Source organism: Bombina bombina, chromosome 3, assembly GCF_027579735.1.
Source record: "Bombina bombina isolate aBomBom1 chromosome 3, aBomBom1.pri, whole genome shotgun sequence".
NCBI classification, from domain to species: Eukaryota; Metazoa; Chordata; class Amphibia; order Anura; family Bombinatoridae; genus Bombina; species Bombina bombina.
The window spans coordinates 559,763,227-559,791,172 of record NC_069501.1 but is presented as its reverse complement, the minus strand read 5'-3'; the positions used below and the strand labels follow the sequence as shown (position 1 = coordinate 559,791,172).

General features: G+C 42.3%; 1 protein-coding gene across 6 annotated transcripts in view; it reads left to right on the top strand.

The window, feature by feature from the left end:
- EPB41 (erythrocyte membrane protein band 4.1) overlaps positions 1-27,946 on the top strand; it is a 392,405-nt gene that overhangs the window by 253,158 nt on the left and 111,301 nt on the right. For all 6 annotated transcript variants that reach the window (XM_053707087.1, XM_053707084.1, XM_053707090.1 and 3 more), the window contains one exon: positions 1,746-1,805. In XM_053707087.1, coding sequence (XP_053563062.1) covers positions 1,746-1,805 — 60 coding nt within the window. The remainder of the gene's footprint in view (positions 1-1,745; positions 1,806-27,946) is intronic.

The following is a 27,946-nucleotide window of genomic DNA, read 5'->3' as shown; positions in this document are numbered from 1 at the left end:
CAGATCGACGATATACTCTTATATATACCATTACCTCTACTGATTCTCGTTTTAGTACTGGTTTGGCTTTCTACTACATGTAGATGAATGTCTTGGGGTAAGTAAGTCTTATTTTCTGTGACACTCTAAGCTATGGTTGGGCACTTTTATATAAAGTTCTAAATATATGTGTTCAAACATTTATTTGCCTTGACTCAGGATGTTCAACGTTCCTTATTGCAGACAGTCAGTTTCATATTTGGGATAATGCATATGAATAAATCATTTTTTTCTTACCTTAAAAATTTGACTTTTTTCCCAGTGGGCTGTTAGGCTCGCGGGGGCTGAAAATGCTTCATTTTATTGCGTCATTCTTGGCGCAGACTTTTTTGGCGCAAAAAATTATTTTCTGTTTCCGGCGTCATACGTGTCGCCGGAAGTTGCGTCATTTTTTGACGTTTTTTTGCGCCAAAAGTGTCGGCGTTCCGGATGTGGCGTCATTTTTGGCGCCAAAAGCATTTAGGCGCCAAATAATGTGGGCGTCTTTTTTGGCGCTTAAAAATATGGGCGTCACTTTTGTCTCCACATTATTTAAGTCTCATTATTTATTGCTTCTGGTTGCTAGAAGCTTGTTCACTGGCATTTTTTCCCATTCCTGAAACTGTCATTTAAGGAATTTGATCAATTTTGCTTTATATGTTGTTTTTTCTATTACATATTGCAAGATGTCCCAGATAAATTTATTTCTCTTGTAGTGTATCCAGTCCACGGCCCGCCCTGTCATTTTAAGGCAGGTCGAAAATTTAATTAAACTACAGTCACCACTGCACCCTATGGTTTCTCCTTTCTCTGTTTGTTTCGGTCAAATGACTGGATATGGCAGTTAGGGGAGGAGCTATATAGCAGCTCTGCTGTGGGTGATCCTCTTGCAACTTCATGTTGGGAAGGAGAATATCCCATAAGTAATGGATGATCCGTGGACTGGATACACTACAAGAGAAATAAATTTATCAGGTAAGCATAAATTATGTTATATATATATATATATATATATATATATATATATATATATATATATATATATACAGTCCAGATAGGTAAAGCACTCACAGTAACACATATTAAACTTTGCTATTGCTATAAAGACCCGGTGAGTGCTTTTTACCTTTGGATGCATATATATATATATATATATATATATATATATATACACGATCTGCCCCTTCTCTGCGCTAGTTCTCATGCCGTGTCTTACGGCATGAGAATGAGGCTCGCAATGGACCGGCTCCTAAGCTTTACATTCCTGCTTTTTAAATAAAGATAGCAAGAAAACGAAGAAAAATTGATAATAGGAGTAAATTAGGAAGTTGCTTAAATGTGCATGCTCTATCTGAATCATTAAAGAAAAAATTTGGGTTTAGTATCCCTTTAAAAGTAAAAAATTATATCCCATAAACAAAAAATTACATGTCTCTTTGCTAACATATTTTTTAATGGTGAGGTGCAAGCAAATTATCTTGACGTTTTTCGGCTGTTTTGTATTAGATTGTATCAAGACCTTAAGCTACTGGGGTATGAAATTGAAATTTACCACCAATTAAATATAAGCACTGTGCTTATGTACCAATTACTTGCACCTATGCATCATTACTGATACTGCAGCATGCAAATATCGCAAAGGGATCCTAGAGAGTTCCAGGATTTGACCTATGTTTGGTTATTATAATGTCTTGTTCTCTCTCTTTTTTTTTTTTTTTTTTTTTTAGGAGGTCAAATCTACACTGCCAGAGTCTCACTCTCCCACAGTTAACGGAGATCAAATTCAGGTCAGTTGCTGTAATGTACCCTTAAAATGCAATTTTACATTTCTAAATAATTTTAAGACTCTTAGGCCAGATTGTAGTTATCATAATGGTGACTGTTTGTATTCAAGAGAATAGAATAAGAAAATGTTAAAAGATTATTCAATACAGTAGAATTGCAAATCAACAAATGCAAAAACATCAAGATAATGCAATAGCACTTACAAATGAGCAGTAGTTTTCTTGCAAATATGCTTATATTTCTTCTGTTAAGTGTGATCAGTCCACGGGTCATCATTACTTCTGGGATATTACTCCTCCCCAACAGGAAGTGCAAGAGGATTCACCCAGCAGAGCTGCATATAGCTCCTCCCCTCTACGTCACTCCCAGTCATTCTCTTGCACCCAACGACTAGATAGGATGTGTGAGAGGAGTATGGTGATTATACTTAGTTTTATATCTTCAATCAAAAGTTTGTTATTTTAAAATAGCACCGGAGTGTGTTATTACCTCTCTGGCAGAGTTTGAAGAAGAATCTACCAGAGTTTTGCTATGATTTTAGCCGGAGTAGTTAAGATCATATTGCTGTTCTCGGCCATCTGAGGAGTGAGGTAAACTTCAGATCAGGGGACAGCGGGCAGATGAATCTGCATAGAGGTATGTAGCAGTTTTTATTTTCTGACAATGGAATTGATGAGAAAATCCTGCCATACCGATATAATGTAATGTATGTATACTTTACACTTCAGTATTCTGGGGAATGGTACTTCACTAGAATTACACTGTAAGAAATACATAAAGCTGTTTAATAACTAGAGATTATGTTTAACGTTTTTGCTGGAATGTAAAATCGTTTTCATTTGCTGAGGTACTGTGTGAATAAATGTTTGGGCACTATTTTTCCACTTGGCAGTTGCTTAATCTGTTTTTCTGACAGTTTCTGTTCTCCCTCACTGCTGTGTGTGAGGGGGAGGGGCCGTTTTTTGGCGCTTTTACTATGCATCAAATATTTCAGTCAGCAACTCATTGTATTCCCTGCATGATCCGGTTCATCTCTACAGAGCTCAGGGGTCTTCAAAACTTATTTTGAGGGAGGTAATTTCTCTCAGCAGAGCTGTGAGAATTATAGTTTGACTGAGATAAAAAACGTTTATTCTGTAATTTGTTTCCTGCTTTCAGAATTTGTTATCTTTGCTAATGGGATTAAACCTTTGCTAAAGTTGTGTTGTTTACAAGGATTGAGGCTATAACTGTTTCAATTTATTAATTTTCAACTGTCATAGATCTTCTGTGCTTCTTAAAGGCACAGTACGTTTTAATATTATTCTAATTGAATTGTATTTCCAAGTTGCAAGTTTATTTGCTAGTGTGTTAAACATGTCTGATTCAGAGGATGATACCTGTGTCATTTGTTGCAATGCCAAAGTGGAGCCCAATAGAAAATTATGTACTAACTGTATTGATGCTACTTTAAATAAAAGTCAATCTGTACAAATTGAACAAATTTCACCAAACAACGAGGGGAGAGTTATGCCGACTAACTCGCCTCACGTGTCAGTACCTACATCTCCCGCTCAGAGGGAGGTGCGTGATATTGTAGCGCCGAGTACATCTGGGCGGCCATTACAAATCACATTACAGGATATGGCTACTGTTATGACTGAGGTTTTGGCTAAATTACCAGAACTAAGAGGTAAGCGTGATCACTCTGGGGTGAGAACAGAGTGCGCTGATAATATTAGGGCCATGTCAGACACTGCGTCACAGGTGGCAGAACATGAGGACGGAGAACTTCATTCTGTGGGTGACGGTTCTGATCCAAACAGACTGGATTCAGATATTTCAAATTTTAAATTTAAACTGGAAAACCTCCGTGTATTACTAGGGGAGGTGTTAGCGGCTCTGAATGATTGTAACACAGTTGCAGTACCAGAGAAAATGTGTAGGTTGGATAAATATTTTGCGGTACCGACGAGTACTGAGGTTTTTCCTATACCTAAGAGACTTACTGAAATTGTTACTAAGGAGAGGGATAGACCCGGTGTGCCGTTCTCACCCCCTCCGATATTTAGAAAAATGTTTCCAATAGACGCCACCACAAGGGACTTATGGCAAACGGTCCCTAAGGTGGAGGGAGCAGTTTCTACCTTAGCTAAGCGTACCACTATCCCGGTGGAGGATAGCTGTGCTTTTTCAGATCCAATGGATAAAAAGTTAGAGGGTTACCTTAAGAAAATGTTTGTTCAACAAGGTTTTATATTGCAACCCCTTGCATGCATTGCGCCGATCACGGCTGCAGCGGCATTCTGGATTGAGTCTCTGGAAGAGAACATTGGTTCAGCTACTCTGGACGACATTACGGACAGGCTTAGAGTCCTTAAACTAGCTAATTCATTCATTTCGGAGGCCGTAGTACATCTTACTAAACTTACGGCGAAGAATTCAGGATTCGCCATTCAGGCACGCAGGGCGCTGTGGCTAAAATCCTGGTCAGCTGATGTTACTTCTAAGTCTAAATTGCTTAATATACCTTTCAAAGGGCAGACCTTATTCGGGCCCGGGTTGAAAGAGATTATCGCTGACATTACAGGAGGTAAAGGCCATGCCCTGCCTCAGGACAAAGCCAAAGCCAAGACTAGACAGTCTAATTTTCGTTCCTTTCGTAATTTCAAAGCAGGAGCAGCATCAACTTCCTCTGCACCAAAGCAGGAAGGAGCTGTTGCTCGCTACAGACAAGGCTGGAAACCTAACCAGTCCTGGAACAAGGGCAAGCAGACTAGGAAACCTGCTGCTGCCCCTAAAACAGCATGAATTGAGGGCCCCCGATCCGGGATCGGATCTAGTGGGGGGCAGACTTTCTCTCTTCGCCCAGGCTTGGGCAAGAGATGTTCAGGATCCCTGGGCGCTAGAGATAATATCTCAGGGATACCTTCTGGACTTCAAATACTCTCCTCCAAGAGAGAGATTTCATCTGTCAAGATTGTCAACAATCCAGACAAAGAAAGAGGCGTTTCTACGCTGCGTACAAGAGCTCTTGTTAATGGGAGTAATCCATCCAGTTCCACGATCGGAACAGGGACAGGGGTTTTACTCAAATCTGTTTGTGGTTCCCAAAAAAGAGGGAACTTTCAGACCAATCCTGGACTTAAAGATCCTAAACAAATTCCTAAGAGTTCCATCGTTCAAGATGGAGACTATTCGGACAATTTTACCTATGATCCAAGAGGGTCAATACATGACCACTGTAGATTTAAAAGATGCTTACCTTCACATACCGATTCACAAAGATCATTATCGGTACCTAAGGTTTGCCTTCCTAGACAGGCATTACCAGTTTGTGGCTCTTCCATTCGGATTGGCTACAGCTCCAAGAATCTTCACAAAGGTTCTGGGTGCTCTTCTGGCGGTACTAAGACCGCGGGGAATCTCGGTAGCTCCATACCTAGACGACATTCTGATACAAGCTTCAAGCTTTCAAACTGCCAAGTCTCATACAGAGTTAGTGCTGGCATTTCTAAGGTCACATGGATGGAAGGTGAACGAAAAGAAAAGTTCACTCGTTCCACTCACAAGAGTTCCCTTCCTGGGGACTCTTATAGATTCTGTAGAAATGAAGATTTACCTGACAGAGGACAGGCTAACAAGACTTCAAAGTGCTTGCCGCCCCCTTCATTCCATTCAACACCCGTCAGTGGCTCAATGCATGGAGGTAATCGGCTTAATGGTAGCGGCAATGGACATAGTACCCTTTGCACGCTTACACCTCAGACCACTGCAACTGTGCATGCTAAGTCAGTGGAATGGGGATTACTCAGACTTATCCCCTTCTCTGAATCTGGATCAAGAGACCAGAAATTCTCTTCTATGGTGGCTTTCTCGGCCACATCTGTCCAGGGGGATGCCATTCAGCAGACCAGACTGGACAATTGTAACAACAGACGCCAGCCTTCTAGGTTGGGGTGCCGTCTGGAATTCTCTGAAGGCTCAGGGACAATGGAGTCAGGAGGAGAGTCTCCTGCCAATAAACATTCTGGAATTGAGAGCAGTTCTCAATGCCCTCCTGGCTTGGCCCCAGTTGACAACTCGGGGGTTCATCAGGTTTCAGTCGGACAACATCACGACTGTAGCTTACATCAACCATCAGGGAGGGACAAGAAGCTCCCTAGCTATGATGGAAGTATCAAAGATAATTTGTTGGGCAGAGTCTCACTCTTGCCACCTGTCAGCAATCCACATCCCGGGAGTGGAGAACTGGGAGGCGGATTTCTTAAGTCGTCAGACTTTTCATCCGGGGAGTGGGAACTTCATCCGGAGGTCTTTGCCCAAATACTTCGACGTTGGGGCAAACCAGAGATAGATCTCATGGCGTCTCGACAGAACGCCAAGCTTCCTCATTACGGGTCCAGATCCAGGGATCCAGGAGCAGTCCTGATAGATGCTCTGACAGCACCTTGGGACTTCAGGATGGCTTACGTGTTTCCACCTTTCCCGTTGCTTCCTCGATTGATTGCCAGAATCAAACAAGAGAGAGCATCAGTGATTCTAATAGCACCTGCGTGGCCACGCAGGACTTGGTATGCAGACCTGGTGGACATGTCATCCTGTCCACCTTGGTCTCTACCTCTGAAACAGGACCTTCTGATACAGGGTCCCTTCAAACATCAAAATCTAACTTCTCTGAAGCTGACTGCTTGGAAATTGAACGCTTGATTTTATCAAGACGTGGATTTTCTGAGTCAGTTATTGATACCTTAATACAGGCTAGGAAACCTGTTACCAGAAAGATTTACCATAAGATATGGCGTAAATACCTATATTGGTGTGAATCCAAAGGTTACTCTTGGAGTAAGGTTAGGATTCCTAGGATATTGTCTTTTCTACAAGAAGGTTTAGAAAAGGGTTTATCTGTCCATTCTGTTACACAAACGTCTGTCAGAAGTTCCTGACGTCCAGGCTTTTTGTCAGGCTTTGGCCAGAATTAAGCCTGTGTTTAAAACTGTTGCTCCACCATGGAGTTTAAACCTTGTTCTTAATGTTTTACAGGGCGTTCCGTTTGAACCCCTTCATTCCATTGATATAAAGTTGTTATCTTGGAAAGTTCTATTTTTAATGGCTATTTCCTCGGCTCGAAGAGTCTCTGAATTATCAGCCTTACATTGTGATTCTCCTTATTTGATTTTCATTCGGATAAGGTAGTCCTGCGTACTAAACCTGGGTTCTTACCTAAGGTAGTTACTAACAGGAATATCAATCAAGAGATTGTTGTTCCTTCTTTATGCCCAAATCCTTCTTCAAAGAAGGAACGTCTACTGCACAACCTGGATGTAGTCCGTGCTCTAAAATTTTACTTACAGGCAACTAAGGAATTTCGACAAACGTCTTCTCTGTTTGTCATTTACTCTGGGCAGAGGAGAGGTCAAAAAGCTTCCGCTACCTCTCTTTCTTTTTGGCTTCGTAGCATAATTCGTTTAGCTTATGAGACTGCTGGACAGCAGCCTCCTGAAAGAATTACAGCTCATTCTACTAGAGCTGTGGCTTCCACTTGGGCCTTCAAGAATGAGGCCTCTGTTGAACAGATTTGCATGGCTGCAACTTGGTCTTCGCTTCATACTTTTTCCAAATTTTACAAATTTGACACTTTTGCTTCATCGGAGGCTATTTTTGGGAGAAAGGTTCTTCAGGCAGTGGTTCCTTCTGTATAAAGAGCCTGCCTATCCCTCCCGTCATCCGTGTACTTTTGCTTTGGTATTGGTATCCCAGAAGTAATGATGACCCGTGGACTGATCACACTTAACAGAAGAAAACATAATTTATGCTTACCTGATAAATTCCTTTCTTCTGTAGTGTGATCAGTCCACGGCCCGCCCTGTTTTTAAGGCAGGTAAATATTTTTTAATTTATACTCCAGTCACCACTTCACCCTTGGCTTTTCCTTTCTCGTTGGTCCTTGGTCGAATGACTGGGAGTGACGTAGAGGGGAGGAGCTATATGCAGCTCTGCTGGGTGAATCCTCTTGCACTTCCTGTTGGGGAGGAGTAATATCCCAGAAGTAATGATGACCCGTGGACTGATCACACTACAGAAGAAAGGAATTTATCAGGTAAGCATAAATTATGTTTTATTGCCCCTGTATCATGTGACAACCATCAACCAATTACAAAATGCTTGTATGTATACACTGTGTACTCTTGCACATGCTCAGTATGAGCTGTTGCCTCAGAAAGTGCACATTTAAAAAGACAGTGCACAGCTTGACAATGGATGTAAATTGGAAAGTTTAAAATGACATGCTCTATCTGAATCCTAAAAGTGTAATTTTAACAAATAAAAAGACTGCTACCTCTGAGCGACACTTTCTGAGAATTGGGGAGAATGTTGCATTAAAGGGACAGTCAACACAAACATTGTTATTGTTTAAAAAGATAGATAACGCCTTTACTACCCATTCCCCAGCTTTGCACAACCAACATGGTTATATTAATATACTTTATAACATTTAAACCTCTAAATTTCTGTCTGTTTCTAAGTCCCTAAAGACAGCCCCATGATCACATGCTTTTGTATTTGCTTTTCACATCAGGGGAAGCTAGTTCATGTGAGCCATATTGATAACATTGTGCTGACGCCCATGGATTCTAACAACACAGCACTAATTGGCTTAAAATGATGGTAAATTTGCCTCCATAACTTTACATATTCTGAAAGCTCTTGTCATTACTAGCATATTGATCTGCTTATTTATTTCAAAACTCAATTAAACTTCTAAAAATCAGCGTTTTTTCAGGCTTCGTTACCTGATTTTATACAGCCCCTGTCAGAGATTTTCAGAGTGTAGTATTTGATTGGCATCTCTTTCAGCCAATAGGAGCCTCACCATGCGCCCCATGGATTTTACTCACAGCACGCTCCCGTGCTTGTAACTCTGCCTGGAAATGCAACTGCGCATGCGCAACTCAATACGCTATTTGCGCAACTAAATACCTGTACCCGTTAGGGGCCTCACTGTTTTAGTTGCGCAAATAGCGTATTGAGTTGCGCAGTTGCACTTCCAGGCAGAGTTACAAGCACCCGAGCGTGCTGTGAGTAAAATCCATGGGGCGCATGGTGAGGCTCCTATTGGCTGAAAGAGATGCCAATCAAATACTACACTCTGAAAATCTCTGACAGGGGCTGTATAAAATCAGGTAACGTCAATACATAATAAATTTAAAGTCATGTGATCAGGGGGCTGTCAAATGCTTAGAAACAAGGTAATCACAGAGGTAAAAAGTATATTAATATAACCATGTTAGCTGTGCAAAACTGGAGAATGGGTAATAAAGCAGAGAAGGGGCAGATCGTGTATATATATATATATATATATATATATATATATTAAAACAATAAAAAATTTTGAGTTGACTGTCCCTTTAATACTTTGTTCCTTTGTTTCATGTTCAAGTGTGACTGCAGATTCAGCAAGTACGTATACAGATAGGTCAGAGAAGGGCAGAAATGACCAAAACAAAATCATGAGATACCTTATCCTCCTCCTGATTTCTGTTTCTACATTTTGCTCCTCTGTTGATTATGGTCGGGCACAAGTTTGTTTTACCTTCTATACAAGTTGCAAGACTGAACTTCCTGCCTTTCTCTCTCCCATGTGCTACTGAAGGGGTTTCTTATCTAGTTCCTAGTTATCTCAATGCGCCTGTCACATACATTTTTGATACTTCCTTTCCAACCTCTCACACTTTTCCTATGCCATACAGTGTTGTTTGCTCTATATTCTTCCCATAGTACATCTCTCATTTACTGTGCCGCATTACCTTCTGGTCAGCACAATATTCTCTTTTATTTGTTGCACAGTAAAATAGTAGATGAGTTCAAAAGAAGACAAGAGTTCTTCAGGTTAAACCTTTCCAGATCTCTTAGGAATTGTGACACCAAAACACGTGACAAATTAATTTACTGTGAAAAAATACTGTGGCTGCATTTTTATCAATATTGAATAAGCCAACTACAAATCTAAACCCTTTTTCTTTAGTAAAATGCAGTATGTCCTCACTGGTTTTAGAGCTTTTATATATTGTCACATCTATATGATATATGTTCTGCCTTATTGTCATTTTTCTGCTTATGCTGTATAAAATTATTTTAACAGTTTTCCATCTTTGGTCCAGTTGGTGTCTGTGTAATTATTCTGCTAACATCATATATATGGAGTTTATGGTACTGTCCCCACTTCTTTTCAATCTGACCCTTTAGAGGGGAGGGGAACAGATCATTTAAAGGACTATAATACTCAAATGTTTAAACACTTGAAAGTGATGCAGCATAGCTGTAAAAAGCTGACTAGAAAATATCTCCTGAACATCTCTATGTAAAAAAGAAAGATATTTTACCTCAAAAGTTCCTCAGTAGCCACCTCCCATTGTAAAGGATTTCTAAGCAGCATTTTAGTGTGTCTGTCCTGGGACAGCTGAAAGTATGAGCCTCGTGAACTCTCATATTATTTCACCAATCAGGTAAAGGAAGCTTACTATGAAATCTCATTAGAGTTAAGTCAAATCTCATGAGATCACAGTAAGAGTTCATGACCTCAGCACTGCTGATGCTGATTGGCTGCTGTTCATTTCTTCATTTTTTTTTTATTTTTACCTGCAGCTGGGAGCAAGTGAAATATAACTTTTTACACAGAACTTACTCTGCTGAGCTGAGGAGATTGTGAGGTAAAATATCTTCCTTTCTTCTGTTAAGTGTGATCAGTCCACGGGTCATCATTACTTCTGGGATATTACTCCTCCCCAACAGGAAGTGCAAGAGGATTCACCCAGCAGAGCTGCATATAGCTCCTCCCCTCTACGTCACTCCCAGTCATTCTCTTGCACCCAACGACTAGATAGGATGTGTGAGAGGACTATGGTGATTATACTTAGTTTTATATCTTCAATCAAAAGTTTGTTATTTTAAAATAGCACCGGAGTGTGTTATTACCTCTCTGGCAGAGTTTGAAGAAGAATCTACCAGAGTTTTTGCTATGATTTTAGCCGGAGTAGTTAAGATCATATTGCTGTTTCTCGGCCATCTGAGGAGAGGTAAACTTCAGATCAGGGGACAGCGGGCAGATGAATCTGCATAGAGGTATGTAGCAGCTTTTATTTTCTGACAATGGAATTGATGAGAAAATCCTGCCATACCGATATAATGTCATGTATGTATACTTTACACTTCAGTATTCTGGGGAATGGTACTTCACTAGAATTACACTGTAAGAAGTACATAAAGCTGTTTAATAACTAGAAATTATGTTTAACGTTTTTGCTGGAATGTAAAATCGTTTTCATTTGCTGAGGTACTGAGTGAATAAATGTTTGGGCACTATTTTTCCACTTGGCAGTTGCTTAATCTTTTTTCTGACAGTTTCTGTTCTCCCTCACTGCTGTGTGTGAGGGGGAGGGGCCGTTTTTTGGCGCTTTTGCTACGCATCAGATATTTCAGTCAGCAGCTCATTGTATTTCCTGCATGATCCGGTTCATCTCTACAGAGCTCAGGAGTCTTCAAAACTTATTTTGAGGGAGGTAATTTCTCTCAGCAGAGCTGTGAGAATTATAGTTGACTGAGATAAAAAACGTTTATTCTGTAATTTGTTTCCTGCTTTCAGAATTTGTTATCTTTGCTAATGGGATTAAACCTTTGCTAAAGTTGTGTTGTTTACAAAGATTGAGGCTATAACTGTTTCAATTTATTAATTTTCAACTGTCATAGATCTTCTGTGCTTCTTAAAGGCACAGTACGTTTTTAATATTATTCTAATTGAATTGTATTCCAAGTTGCAAGTTTATTTGCTAGTGTGTTAAACATGTCTGATTCACAGGATGATACCTGTGTCATTTGTTGCAATGCCAAAGTTGAGCCCAATAGAAATTTATGTACTAACTGTATTGATGCTACTTTAAATAAAAGTCAATCTGTACAAATTGAACAAATTTCACCAAACAACGAGGGGAGAGTTATGCCGACTAACTCGCCTCACGTGTCAGTACCTGCATCTCCCGATCGGGAGGTGCGTGATATTGTAGTGCCGAGTACATCTGGGCGGCCATTACAAATCACATTACAGGATATGGCTACTGTTATGACTGAAGTTTTGGCTAAATTACCAGAACTAAGAGGTAAGCGTGATCACTCTGGGGTGAGAACAGAGTGCGCTGATAATATTAGGGCCATGTCAGACACTGCGTCACAGGTGGCAGAACATGAGGACGGAGAACTTCATTCTGTGGGTGACGGTTCTGATCCAAACAGACTGGATTCAGATATTTCAAATTTTAAATTTAAACTGGAAAACCTCCGTGTATTACTAGGGGAGGTGTTAGCGGCTCTGAATGATTGTAACACAGTTGCAATACCAGAAAAAATGTGTAGGTTGGATAAATATTTTGCGGTACCGGCGAGTACTGAGGTTTTTCCTATACCTAAGAGACTTACTGAAATTGTTACTAAGGAGTGGGATAGACCCGTGTGCCGTTCTCACCCCCTCCGATATTTAGAAAAATGTTTCCAATAGACGCCACCACACGGGACTTATGGCAAACGGTCCCTAAGGTGGAGGGAGCAGTTTCTACTTTAGCTAAGCGTACCACTATCCCGGTGGAGGATAGCTGTGCTTTTTCAGATCCAATGGATAAAAAATTAGAGGGTTACCTTAAGAAAATGTTTGTTCAACAAGGTTTTATATTGCAACCCCTTGCATGCATTGCGCCGATCACGGCTGCAGCGGCATTCTGGATTGAGTCTCTGGAAGAGAACATTAGTTCAGCTACTCTGGACGACATTACGGACAGGCTTAGAGTCCTTAAACTAGCTAATTCATTCATTTCGGAGGCCGTAGTACATCTTACTAAACTTACGGCGAAGAATTCAGGATTCGCCATTCAGGCACGCAGGGCGCTGTGGCTAAAATCCTGGTCAGCTGATGTTACTTCTAAGTCTAAATTGCTTAATATACCTTTCAAAGGGCAGACCTTATTCGGGCCCGGGTTGAAAGAGATTATCGCTGACATTACAGGAGGTAAAGGCCATGCCCTGCCTCAGGACAAAGCCAAAGCTAAGGCTAGACAGTCTAATTTTCGTTCCTTTCGTAATTTCAAAGCAGGAGCAGCATCAACTTCCTCTGCACCAAAACAGGAAGGAGCTGTTGCTCGCTACAGACAAGGCTGGAAACCTAACCAGTCCTGGAACAAGGGCAAGCAGACCAGGAAACCTGCTGCTGCCCCTAAAACAGCATGAATTGAGGGCCCCCGATCCGGGATCGGATCTAGTGGGGGGCAGACTTTCTCTCTTCGCCCAGGCTTGGGCAAGAGATGTCCAGGATCCCTGGGCGCTAGAGATAATATCTCAGGGATACCTTCTGGACTTCAAATACTCTCCTCCAAGAGAGAGATTTCATCTGTCAAGGTTGTCAACAATCCAGACAAAGAAAGAGGCGTTTCTACGCTGCGTACAAGAGCTCTTGTTAATGGGAGTAATCCATCCAGTTCCACGATCGGAACAGGGACAGGGGTTTTACTCAAATCTGTTTGTGGTTCCCAAAAAAGAGGGAACTTTCAGACCAATCCTGGACTTAAAGATCCTAAACAAATTCCTAAGAGTTCCATCGTTCAAGATGGAGACTATTCGGACAATTTTACCTATGATCCAAGAGGGTCAGTACATGACCACTGTGGATTTAAAAGATGCTTACCTTCACATACCGATTCACAAAGATCATTACCGGTACCTAAGGTTTGCCTTCCTAGACAGGCATTACCAGTTTTTGGCTCTTCCATTCGGATTGGCTACAGCTCCAAGAATCTTCACAAAGGTTCTGAGTGCTCTTCTGGCGGTACTAAGACCGCGGGCAATCTCGGTAGCTCCATACCTAGACGACATTCTGATACAAGCTTCAAGCTTTCAAACTGCCAAGTCTCATACAGAGTTAGTACTGGCATTTCTAAGGTCACATGGATGGAAGGTGAACGAAAAGAAAAGTTCACTCGTTCCACTCACAAGAGTTCCCTTCCTGGGGACTCTTATAGATTCTGTAGAAATGAAGATTTACCTGACAGAGGACAGGCTAACAAGACTTCAAAGTGCTTGCCGCACCCTTCATTCCATTCAACACCCGTCAGTGGCTCAATGCATGGAGGTAATCGGCTTAATGGTAGCGGCAATGGACATAGTACCCTTTGCACGCTTACACCTCAGACCACTGCAACTGTGCATGCTAAGTCAGTGGAATGGGGATTACTCAGACTTATCCCCTTCTCTGAATCTGGATCAAGAGACCAGAAATTCTCTTCTATGGTGGCTTTCTCGGCCACATCTGTCCAGGGGGATGCCATTCAGCAGACCAGACTGGACAATTGTAACAACAGACGCCAGCCTTCTAGGTTGGGGTGCCGTCTGGAATTCTCTGAAGGCTCAGGGGACAATGGAGTCAGGAGGAGAGTCTCCTGCCAATAAACATTCTGGAATTGAGAGCAGTTCTCAATGCCCTCCTGGCTTGGCCCCAGTTGACAACTCGGGGGTTCATCAGGTTTCAGTCGGACAACATCACGACTGTAGCTTACATCAACCATCAGGGAGGGACAAGAAGCTCCCTAGCTATGATGGAAGTATCAAAGATAATTCGCTGGGCAGAGTCTCACTCTTGCCACCTGTCAGCAATCCACATCCCGGGAGTGGAGAACTGGGAGGCGGATTTCTTAAGTCGTCAGACTTTTCATCCGGGGGAGTGGGAACTCCATCCGGAGGTCTTTGCCCAAATACTTCGACGTTGGGGCAAACCAGAGATAGATCTCATGGCGTCTCGACAGAACGCCAAGCTTCCTCGTTACGGGTCCAGATCCAGGGATCCAGGAGCAGTCCTGATAGATGCCCTGACAGCACCTTGGGACTTCAGGATGGCTTACGTGTTTCCACCCTTCCCGATGCTTCCTCGATTGATTGCCAGAATCAAACAAGAGAGAGCATCAGTGATTCTAATAGCACCTGCGTGGCCACGCAGGACTTGGTATGCAGACCTGGTGGACATGTCATCCTGTCCACCTTGGTCTCTACCTCTGAAACAGGACCTTCTGATACAGGGTCCCTTCAAACATCAAAATCTAACTTCTCTGAAGCTGACTGCTTGGAAATTGAACGCTTGATTTTATCAAGACGTGGGTTTTCTGAGTCAGTTATTGATACCTTAATACAGGCTAGGAAGCCTGTTACCAGAAAGATTTACCATAAGATATGGCGTAAATACCTATATTGGTGTGAATCCAAAGGTTACTCTTGGAGTAAGGTTAGGATTCCTAGGATATTGTCTTTTCTACAAGAAGGTTTAGAAAAGGGTTTATCTGCTAGTTCATTAAAGGGACAGATCTCAGCTCTGTCCATTCTGTTACACAAACGTCTGTCAGAAGTTCCTGACGTCCAGGCTTTTTGTCAGGCTTTGGCCAGGATTAAGCCTGTGTTTAAAACTGTTGCTCCACCATGGAGTTTAAACCTTGTTCTTAATGTTTTACAGGGCGTTCCGTTTGAACCCCTTCATTCCATTGATATAAAGTTGTTATCTTGGAAAGTTCTATTTTTAATGGCTATTTCCTCGGCTCGAAGAGTCTCTTAATTATCAGCCTTACATTGTGATTCTCCTTATTTGATTTTTCATTCGGATAAGGTAGTTCTGCGTACTAAACCTGGGTTCTTACCTAAGGTAGTTACTAACAGGAATATCAATCAAGAGATTGTTGTTCCTTCTTTGTGCCCAAATCCTTCTTCGAAGAAGGAACGTCTACTGCACAACCTGGATGTAGTCCGTGCTCTAAAATTTTACTTACAGGAAACTAAGGAATTTCGACAAACGTCTTCTCTGTTTTTCATTTACTCTGGGCAGAGGAGAGGTCAAAAAGCTTCTGCTACCTCTCTTTCTTTTTGGCTTCGTAGCATAATTCGTTTAGCTTATGAGACTGCTGGACAGCAGCCTCCTGAAAGAATTACAGCTCATTCTACTAGAGCTGTGGCTTCCACTTGGGCCTTCAAGAATGAGGCCTCTGTTGAGCAGATTTGCAAGGCTGCAACTTGGTCTTCGCTTCATACTTTTTCCAAATTTTACAAATTTGACACTTTTGCTTCATCGGAGGCTATTTTTGGGAGAAAGGTTCTTCAGGCAGTGGTTCCTTCTGTATAAAGAGCCTGCCTATCCCTCCCGTCATCCGTGTACTTTTGCTTTGGTATTGGTATCCCAGAAGTAATGATGACCCGTGGACTGATCACACTTAACAGAAGAAAACATAATTTATGCTTACCTGATAAATTCCTTTCTTCTGTAGTGTGATCAGTCCACGGCCCGCCCTGTTTTTAAGGCAGGTAAATATTTTTTAATTTATACTCCAGTCACCACTTCACCCTTGGCTTTTCCTTTCTCGTTGGTCCTTGGTCGAATGACTGGGAGTGACGTAGAGGGGAGGAGCTATATGCAGCTCTGCTGGGTGAATCCCGTCATCCGTGTACTTTTGCTTTGGTATTGGTATCCCAGAAGTAATGATGACCCGTGGACTGATCACACTTAACAGAAGAAAACATAATTTATGCTTACCTGATAAATTCCTTTCTTCTGTAGTGTGATCAGTCCACGGCCCGCCCTGTTTTTAAGGCAGGTAAATATTTTTTAATTTATACTCCAGTCACCACTTCACCCTTGGCTTTTCCTTTCTCGTTGGTCCTTGGTCGAATGACTGGGAGTGACGTAGAGGGGAGGAGCTATATGCAGCTCTGCTGGGTGAATCCTCTTGCACTTCCTGTTGGGGAGGAGTAATATCCCAGAAGTAATGATGACCCGTGGACTGATCACACTACAGAAGAAAGGAATTTATCAGGTAAGCATAAATTATGTTTTTTTACATAGAGATGCTCAGGTGATATTTTCCGGTCAGCTTTTTACAGTTATACTGCATCAGTTTCAAGTGATTTAGCATATGAGTATTATGTCCCTTTAAGTTTGCACTCAAATTGTATGCTTTTTCATCTACAATATAATGCCCCCCTTTCAAGTATACCAAGGGGGTCATGATGAATTGCTCCTAATTTTAAGGTTTTGTACGTTTCACCTTACTGAAGTTTGGGCTGCTATGCCTCCAGCAAGTTAGGGCAAACATATTTTCAATAAGAAATAATATTGATTATCACTTCAACCTTGCCATTCTAATGTATACTATTTTTTTCTCAGTGATTCTGTATTCCCTTTGTTCCATTGGATTTCTACAGATTTGGCTCCAGAATTCAAGACTTTGGCACTCTACAATTTCTGCAGTTAGGACAATAAGCCTCCTCCAAAGTCAATGCATTGGTTTGTCTGATAATCTTCCTACTGGTAAATTTTCTGGTTACTGATTTTCAAATAGATCAGTCCAGTTTAGGAAGTTTTTCTCTTGCTCACCCAGACTCCTCAGATTTGTCTCATGTAAGTGAGATGTTGTATGATAATCAGGAATGAATAATTAAACAGTTATGTAAGGAGCCTATATAGCTTACTAGTAAAACTTAGGCTCTGCAATTCTGCTGAAGCCTGGATATTTGACAGTTCTGTTTTGGAGGGTGTCTCAGCTCCTATAATTGCCTTTGTGAAGAAACTGTCTTTATCTACATCCTTGCTATTTGTTAAGATAGTTTTTAAGTATTTTAGGTGTCCAATAATCTAATCCTGCTAAAGAAAAATCTATCATACACTTTTTTTTTTTCTACTTCTGTTAAACCTCTAGATGCATTTCCTTTTCTTGAGGCCAGTCCGGAATTTATTTCTTAGGAATAGGCCAAACCAGGTCCTTTACTCAGTTTTAAAGACGTTTCTTTTGCAAGATGTACCGAGTCCACGGATTCATCCTAACTTGTGGGATATTGTCCATCCTGAAAGGAAGTATCAAAGAGAGCACCACAGCAGAGCTGTCTATATAGATCCCCCCTTAACTCCACCCCCCAGTCATTCTCTTTGCTGGCTCTAAGCAGGAAGAGTAAAGAGAAGAGGTGTTAAACTGTTAGTTTTTATTTCATCTTCAATCAAGAGTTTGTTATTTTTAAATCGTACCGGTGTTGTACTATTTTCTCTCAGGCAGGACATAGATGAAGATTTCTGCCTGGAGGATGATGATCTTAGCATTTGTAACTAAGGTCCACTGCTGTTTCCACATGAGCTGAGGAGTACAGGAAAACTTCAGTGTGAGGAACGGTTTCTTGCTATAGAGCAATGAGGTATGTTCAGTCATATTTTCTGCAGAGACTGTGTTAACTCAGAAAGGCTGACAGTATCCCCTTTAGGGGAAGGGTAAGCAGTAATCCTAGTGTTATCAGAGTTTTTTACTAGCTTGCATAAAGGGTTAATTTTTTGTGGGCACTCAGTTTGTTATGTGAATTTGGGACCAACGTTTTTGTGTCTGGGAGTAACGTTTTCTGTTTTATGGGACATTTGCTTGAGGGTTCTTTGGGGTTGTTTCTAACCCACATGGCTTTCAGGCAGGGTTTGTTAGTTTTGTGTAGGTCCCAGCAACATCGAGTGAGGGGGGCGGGGCCTACATTTACAAGCAGCAAGCAACTTCTCCTGAGGTCCTGATAGTCTTCTGAGGGACTAATTGAAGCTTTAAACCCCATATTATCGCTTCCTAAGGGCAGGTAGGGCCACAGCAGAGCTGTGGCAAGGTGCTTTAGGGGTTTTTAACCGGTTTTAGACAATTATCAATCCGTTTTTTTCATTTGGGGGTCTATTGCTTTTTTACTTGTGGTGCAATCCTTCTAAAGCTTAGTGGGTACACTGTTAAAATGTCGGAATTTTTGAAGCAATTTTAACCTATTTTGCAGTTTGTGTATGCCTTTTTTTCTCTTAAAGGTACAGTACCGTTTTTTGCAAATTGTGTTTTTTTCATTAAATAAAGTGTTTTCCAAGCTTGCTTGCTTCATTACTAGCCTGTTAAACATGTCTGACACTGAGGAAACTCATTGTTCAGTTTGTTTAGAAGCCATTGTGGAACCCCCTCTAAGAATGTGTCCCAATTGTACTGCTATGTCTTTAAATTGCAAACAGCATATTTTGACTTATAAGAATTTGGCATTAAATGATTCTCAGACAGAAGGAAATCAGGTTTCACCATCTAGTTCTCCCCAAGTGTCACAACCAAAACGCAAATTTTCGTTCCTTTCGAAACTTCAAGGGTGGTCCCGCTTCCTCTTCCCCTGCTGCAAAGCAAGAGGGGAACTTTGCTCAATCCAAGCCAACCTGGAGATCTAACCAGGCTTGGAACAAGTGTAAACAGGCCAAAAAGCCTGCTGCTGCCACTCAGACAGCATGAAGGGGTAGCCCCCGATCCGAGACCGGATCAAGTAGGGGGCAGACTTTCTCTCTTTGCTCAGGCCTGGGCAAGAGACGTTCAGGACTCCTGGGCCGTAGAAATTGTAACCCAGGGGTATCTCCTAGATTTCAAAGATTCTCCTCCAAGGGGGAGGTTCCATCTTTCTCAATTGTCTGTAAACCAGACAAAAAGATAGGCGTTCTTACGCTGTGTAGAAGACCTTTTTACCATGGGAGTGATCTGCCCAGTTCCGAAAACAGAACAGGGGCAAGGTTTCTACTCTAATCTGTTTGTGGTTCCCAAAAAAGAGGGAACCTTCAGACCAATTCTAGATCTCAAGATCCTAAACCAATTCCTAAGAGTTCCATCCTTCAAGATGGAGACCATTCAGACTATTTTAGCAATGATCCAGAAGGGTCAATATATGACTACCGTGGATCTAAATGATGCGTATCTACACATTCCTATCCACAAAGATCATCACCAGTTCCTCAGGTTTGCCTTTCTGGACAGGCATTACCAGTTTGTGGCTCTTCCCTTCGGGTTGGCCACGGCGCCAAGAATCTTCACAAAGGTGCTAGGGTCCCTTCTTGCGGTCCTAAGGCCGAGGGGCATAGCAGTGGCGCCTTATCTAGACGACATCTTAATTCAAGCGTCGACTTTCCAACTGCCAAGTCTCACACGGACTTAGTGTTGGCCTTTCTAAGATCTCATGGGTGGAAGGTGAACGTGAAAAAGATTTCTATTATTCCTCTCACAAGAGTTCCATTCCTGGGAACTCTGATAGATTCAGTGGACATGAAAATATTTCTGACGGAGGTCAGGAAATCAAAGATTTTAACCACCTGCCGAGCTCTTCATTTAATTCCTCGGCTGTCAGTGGCTCAATGTATAGAGATAATCTGACTTATGGTAGCGGCAATGGACATAATTCCGTTTGCTCACTTGCATCTCAGACCACTGCAACTATGCATGCTCAAACAGTGGAATGGGGATTATGCAGATTTATCTCCTCAGATAAATCGGGATCAAGAGACCAGAGACTCTCTTCTTTGGTGGTTGTCACAGGATCACCTGTCCAGGGGAATGTGTTTCCGCAGGCCAGCGTGGGTTATTGTGACGACAGACGCCAGCCTACTGAACTGGGGTGCAGTCTGGAATTCCCTGAAAGCACAGGGTTTGTGGACTCAGGAGGAGGCCCTCCTACCGATAAATATTCTGGAATTAAGAGCGATATTCAATGCTCTTCAGGCGTGGCCTCAGCTGGCTTCGGCCGGATTCATCAGGTTTCAGTCGGACAACATCACGACTGTAGCTTATATCAATCATCAGGGGGGAACAAGGAGTTCCTTGGCGATGATAGAAGTTTCCAGGATAATCCGATGGGCAGAGACTCACTCTTGCCATCTATCAGCGATCTATATCCCAGGGGTGGAGAACTGGGAGGCAGATTTTCTAAGTCGTCAGACTTTTCATCCGGGGGAGTGGGAGCTCCATCCAGAGGTGTTTGCTCAACTGGTTCAGCTATGGGGCACACCAGAATTGGATCTGATGGCGTCTCGTCAGAACGCCAAACTTCCTTGTTACGGATCCAGGTCAAGGGATCCTCAGGCAGTACTGATAGATGCTCTAGCAGTACCCTGGTCGTTCAACCTGGCTTATGTGTTTCCACCATTCCCTCTCCTTCCGCGTCTGATTGCCAGAATCAAACAGGAGAGAGCTTTGGTGATTTTGATAGCGCCTGCGTGGCCACGCAGGACTTGGTATGCAGACCTGGTAGACATGTCATCTCTGCCACCATGGACTCTGCCACTGAGACAGGACCTTTTGATTCAAGGTCCATTCAAGCATCCAAATCTAATTTCTCTGCAACTGACTGCTTGGAGATTGAACGCTTGATTTTATCAAATCGGGGTTTCTCTGAGTCGGTCATAGATACCTTGATTCAGGCTCGAAAGCCTGTCACCAGGAAGATCTATCATAAGATATGGCGTAAATATCTTTCTCCAACATAGGTGTGTCCGGTCCACGGCGTCATCCTTACTTGTGGGATATTCTCTTCCCCAACAGGAAATGGCAAAGAGCCCAGCAAAGCTGGTCATATGATCCCTCCTAGGCTCCGCCTACCCCAGTCATTCTCTTTGCCGTTGCACAGGCAACATCTCCACGGAGATGGCTAAGAGTTTTTTGGTGTTTAAATGGAAACCATTTGAACGATCCTTCCTACCATCCAGGAAGGTCAATTTATGACCACGGTGGATTTAAAGGATGCGTACCTCCATATTCCTATCCACAAGGAACATCATCAGTTCCTAAGGTTCGCTTTTCTGGACAAGCATTACCAGTTTGTGGCACTTCCATTCGGATTAGCCACTGCTCCGAGAATTTTCACAAAGGTACTAGGGTCCCTTCTAGCGGTTCTAAGACCAAGGGGCATTGCAGTAGTACCGTACTTGGACGACATCCTGATTCAAGCGTCGTCTCTGTCAAAAGCAAAGGCTCATACGGACATCGTCCTAGCCTTTCTCAGATCTCACGGATGGAAAGTAAACATAGAAAAAAGTTCTCTTTCCCCGTCAACAAGAGTTCCCTTCTTGGGAACAATAATAGACTCCTTAGAAATGAGAATTTTTCTGACAGAGGTCAGAAAATCAAAACTTCTAAGCTCTTGTCAAGTTCTTCATTCTGTTCTTCGTCCTTCCATAGCGCAGTGCATGGAAGTAAAAGGATTGATGGTTTCAGCAATGGACATAGTTCCTTTTGCACGAATTCATCTAAGACCATTACAACTGTGCATGCTCAGACAGTGGAATGGGGATTATACAGACTTGTCTCCGACGATTCAAGTAGATCAAAGGACCAGAGATTCACTCCGTTGGTGGCTAATCCTGGACAACCTGTCACAGGGAATGAGCTTCCGCAGACCAGAGTGGGTCATTGTCACGACCGACGCCAGTCTGTTGGGCTGGGGCGCGGTCTGGGAACCCCTGAAAGCTCAGGGTCTATGGTCTCGGGAAGAATCTCTTCTCCCGATAAACATTCTGGAACTGAGAGCGATATTCAATGCTCTCAAAGCTTGGCCTCATCTAGCAAAGGCCAAATTCATAAGGTTTCAATCAGACAACATGACGACAGTTGCATATATCAACCATCAGGGGGGAACAAGGAGTTCCCTGGCGATGGAGGAAGTGACCAGGATAATTCAATGGGCGGAGGATCACTCCTGCCACTTGTCTGCAATCCACATCCCAGGAGTGGAAAATTGGGAAGCGGATTTTCTGAGTCGTCAGACATTCCATCCGGGGGAGTGGGAACTCCACCCGGAAATCTTTGCCCAAATAACTCAATTATGGGGCATTCCAGACATGGATCTGATGGCGTCTCGTCAGAACTTCAAGGTTCCTTGTTACGGGTCCAGATCCAGGGATCCCAAGGCGACTCTAGTGGATGCACTAGTAGCACCTTGGACCTTCAACCTAGCTTATGTTTTCCCACCGTTTCCTCTCATTCCCAGGCTGGTAGCCAGGATCAACCAGGAGAGGGCTTCGGTGATCTTGATAGCTCCTGCGTGGCCACGCAGGACTTGGTATGCAGACCTGGTGAATATGTCATCGGCTCCACCATGGAAGCTACCTTTGAGACAGGACCTTCTTGTTCAAGGTCCATTCGAACATCCGAATCTGGTTTCTCTCCAACTGACTGCTTGGAGATTGAACGCTTGATTTTATCAAAGCGTGGGTTTTCAGATTCTGTAATTGATACTCTGATTCAGGCTAGAAAGCCTGTGATTAGAAAAATTTACCATAAGATATGGAAAAAATATATCTGTTGGTGTGAATCTAAAGGATTCCCGTGGAACAAGATAAAAATTCCTAGGATTTTATCCTTTCTACAAGAGGGTTTGGAGAAGGGATTATCTGCAAGTTCTCTGAAGGGACAGATTTCTGCGTTATCTGTTTTACTTCACAAAAGGCTGGCAGCTGTGCCAGACGTTCAAGCGTTTGTTCAGGTTCTGGTTAGAATCAAGCCTGTTTACAGACCTTTGACTCCTCCCTGGAGTCTTAATCTAGTTCTTTCAGTTCTTCAAGGGGTTCCGTTTGAACCCTTACATTCCGTAGATATTAAGTTATTATCTTGGAAAGTTTTGTTTTTGGTTGCAATTTCTTCTGCTAGAAGAGTTTCTGAGTTATCTGCGCTGCAGTGTTCTCCGCCCTATCTGGTGTTCCATGCAGATAAGGTGGTTTTGCGTACTAAGCCTGGTTTTCTTCCGAAAGTTGTTTCCAATAAGAATATTAACCAGGAGAACCTTCTTTGTGCCCGAATCCAGTTTCAAAGAAGGAACGTTTGTTACACAATTTGGACGTAGTCCGTGCTCTAAAATTCTATTTAGAGGCCACTAAAGATTTCAGACAAACTTCTTCTTTGTTTGTTGTCTATTCTGGTAAAAGGAGAGGTCAAAAAGCAACTTCTACCTCTCTTTCCTTTTGGCTTAAAAGCATTATCCGTTTGGCTTATGAGACTGCCGGACGGCAGCCTCCTGAAAGAATCACAGCTCACTCCACTAGGGCTGTGGCTTCCACATGGGCCTTCAAGAACGAGGCTTCTGTTGACCAGATTTGTAAGGCAGCGACTTGGTCTTCACTGCACACTTTTGCCAAATTTTACAAATTTGATACTTTTGCTTCTTCAGAGGCTATTTTTGGGAGAAAGGTTTTGCAAGCCGTGGTGCCTTCCATTTAGGTGACCTGATTTGCTCCCTCCCTTCATCCGTGTCCTAAAGCTTTGGTATTGGTTCCCACAAGTAAGGATGACGCCGTGGACCGGACACACCTATGTTGGAGAAAACAGAATTTATGCTTACCTGATAAATTACTTTCTCCAACGGTGTGTCCGGTCCACGGCCCGCCCTGGTTTTTTTAATCAGGTCTGATGAATTATTTTCTCTAACTACAGTCACCACGGTATCATGTGGTTTCTCCTATGCATATTTCCTCCTGTACGTCGGTCGAATGACTGGGGTAGGCGGAGCCTAGGAGGGATCATATGACCAGCTTTGCTGGGCTCTTTGCCATTTCCTGTTGGGGAAGAGAATATCCCACAAGTAAGGATGACGCCGTGGACCGGACACACCGTTGGAGAAAGTAATTTATCAGGTAAGCATAAATTCTGTTTTTTTGGTGTGAATCAAAAGGCTACTCATGGAGTAAGATCAGGATTCCTAGGATTTTGTCTTTTCTACAAGAAGGATTGGAGAAAGGATTGTCCGCTAGTTCCTTAAAGGGACAGATATCTGCTTTGTCTATTCTGTTGCACAAGCATCTGGCAGATGTCCCAGACGTTCTGGCTTTTTGTCAGGCTTTAGTTAGAATTAAGCCTGTGTTTAAACCTGTTGCTCCGCCATGGAGTCTCAATTTAGTTCCATAGATATTAAGCTTCTATATTGGAAAGTTCTGTTTCTAGTTGCTATCTCTTCAGCTCGAAGAGTTTCTGAACTATCTGCATTACAATGTGACTCGCCTTATCTTGTTTTCCATGCTGATAAGGTAGTTTTGAGTACCAAACCTGGGTTCCTCCCTAAGGTTGTTTCTAACAGGAATATCAATCAGGAAATTGTTGTTCCTTCTCTGTGTCCTAATCCTTCTTCTAAGAAGGACCGTCTGTTGCACAACTTGGACGTGGTTCGTGCCTTGAAGTTTTATTTGCAGGCAACCAAAGATTTTCGCCAATCATCTTCTTTGTTTGTTGTCTATGCTGGAAATCGTAGAGGTCAAAAGGCTACGGCTACCTCTCTTTCCTTTTGGCTGAAAAGCATCATCCGTTTGGCTTATGAGACTGCTGGACAGCAGCCTCCTGAAAGAATTGCAGCTCACTCCAATAGAGCGTTGGCTTCCACATGGGCTTTTAAAAATGATGCTTCTGTTGAACAGATTTGTAAGGCTGCAACTTGGTTTTCGCTTCATACCTTTTCCAAATTTTACAAATTTGTTACTTTTGCTTCTTCGGAGGCTATTTTTGGGAGAAAGGTTTTGCAAGCAGTGGTGCCTTGAGTTTAGGTTCCTGTCTTGTCCCTCCCTTCAACCGTGTCCTAAAGCTTTGGTATTGGTATCCCACAAGTTAGGATGAATCCGTGGACTCGGTACATCTTGCAAAAGAAAACAGAATTTATGCTTACCTGATAAATTTCTTTCTTTTGCGATGTACCGAGTCCACGGCCCGCCCTGTCTATTCAAGACAGATAGTATTGTTTATGTAAACTTCAGTCACCTCTGCACCTTATAGTTTCTCCTTTTCTTCCTTGGCCTTCGGTCGAATGACTAGGGGGTGGAGTTAAGGGGGGAGCTATATAGACAGCTCTGCTGTGGTGCTCTCTTTGCTACTTCCTGTCAGGAAGGACAATATCCCACAAGTTAGGATGAATCCGTGGACTCGGTACATCGCAAAAGAAAGAAATTTATCAGGTAAGCATAAATTCTGTTTTCCTTTACCATCTTCTTTTGTAGAGCTTTGGAAAATCTTTTCCAAGGCGGATGTGACACTTTAGCCATATGATTTACTATTTCCTTTGATGATAGTTTATTTCAGTTTCCCTACGGATAGAAATTTGGTTTCTTCCTTAGAAAAGTCTTGTTTTTTTTCTACAAGTGGGTTTTCTGTTTTTAATAGTTTTACATATCTGAGGTAATTGCAGTTTTCTCCAACATTGGTGTGTCCGGTCCACGGCGTCATCCATTACTTGTGGGAATATTCTCTTCCCCAACAGGAAATGGCAAAGAGCACAGCAAAAGCTGTCCATATAGCCCCTCCTCAGGCTCCGCCCCCCCCAGTCATTCTCTTTGCCGCTCTGAACAAGTAGCATCTCCACGGAGATGGTGAAGAGTATGTGGTGTTTAATTGTAGTTTTTTATTCTGCTATCAAGAGTTTGTTATTTTAAAATAGTACCGGTTTGTACTATTTACTCTAAAACAGAAAGGGATGAAGAGTTCTGTTTAAAAGAGGAGTATGATTTTAGCAGCAGTAACTAAAATCAATTGCTTTTCCCACGCAGGACTGTTGAGCCCAGAGAACTTCAGTTGGGGGGAACAGTTAGCAGACTTTTCTGCTCAAGGTATGACTAGTCCATTTTCTAACAAGACTGTGTAATGCTAGAAGACTGTCATTTTCCCTCTTGGGGATCAGTAAGCCATTTTCTTAGACTCCTAACAGAATGAAGGCTTATTATGGGCTATACACTGGTTGACACTCTTATGGGCTAAATCGATTGCTTTATTTAAGTTTTTTATGAAATCTAGAGGTGATTTTTATTGGGAGGGAACGTTTTTAGACGCCAGGCAGTTGTTTAGACACCTTTCCAGTCAGGAAGGGCCTTTCACTATAGTAGGCAGAGCCTCATTTTCGCGCCATAATTGCACAGTTTCTTTTGGATGCAGTGCATGCAGCTGCATGTGAGAGGGTCTGGTGATCATTGAAAACGTTCCTGGAAGGCTTAATTTGGTATCGTATAACTCCTAAGGACAGGTGAAGTCGCAGCAAACGCTGTGGCTGGGACTGTAGTGGGGTTAAAGATTGTTATTTGATTAAACGGCTCCGGTTTCCTCATTTAAGGGGTTAAAAGCTTGAAAATTGGGGTGCAATACTTTTAAGGCATTAAGACACTGTGGTAAAAATTTGGTAATGATTGGATAATTCCTTCATAGTTTTTCACATATTCAGAAATAAAGTGTGCTCTGTTTAACATTTAAAGAGACAGTAACGGTTTTGTTTTTAAACGGTTTTCTCCAACATAGGTGTGTCCGGTCCACGGCGTCATCCTTACTTGTGGGATATTCTCTTCCCCAACAGGAAATGGCAAAGAGCCCAGCAAAGCTGGTCACATGATCCCTCCTAGGCTCCGCCTACCCCAGTCATTCTCTTTGCCGTTGTACAGGCAACATCTCCACGGAGATGGCTTAGAGTTTTTTAGTGTTTAACTGTAGTTTTTATTATTCAATCAAGAGTTTGTTATTTTGAAATAGTGCTGGTATGTACTATTTACTCAGAAACAGAAAAGAGATGAAGATTTCTGTTTGTATGAGGAAAATGATTTTAGCAACCGTCACTAAAATCCATGGCTGTTCCACACAGGACTGTTGAGAGCAATTAACTTCAGTTGGGGGAACAGTGAGCAGTCTCTTGCTGCTTGAGGTATGACACATTCTAACAAGACGATGTAATGCTGGAAGCTGTCATTTTCCCTATGGGATCCGGTAAGCCATGTTTATTACGATCGTAAATAAGGGCTTCACAAGGGCTTATTAAGACTGTAGACTTTTTTTGGGCTAAATCGATTCATTATTAACACATATTTAGCCTTGAGGAATCATTTTATTTGGGTATTTTGATATAATAATATCGGCAGGCACTGTTTTAGACACCTTATTCTTTAGGGACTTTCCCAAAGCATAGGCAGAGCCTCATTTTCGCGCCGGTGTTGCGCACTTGTTTTTGAGAGGCATGGCATGCAGTCGCATGTGAGAGGAGCTCTGATACTTAGAAAGACTTTCTGAAGGCGTCATTTGGTATCGTATTCCCCTTTGGGCTTGGTTGGGTCTCAGCAAAGCAGATACCAGGGACTGTAAAGGGGTTAAAGTTCAAAACGGCTCCGGTTCCGTTATTTTAAGGGTTAAAGCTTCCAAATTTGGTGTGCAATACTTTTAAGGCTTTAAGACACTGTGGTGAAAATTTGGTGAATTTTGAACAATTCCTTCATGTTTTTTCGCAATTGCAGTAATAAAGTGTGTTCAGTTTAAAATTTAAAGTGACAGTAACGGTTTTATTTTAA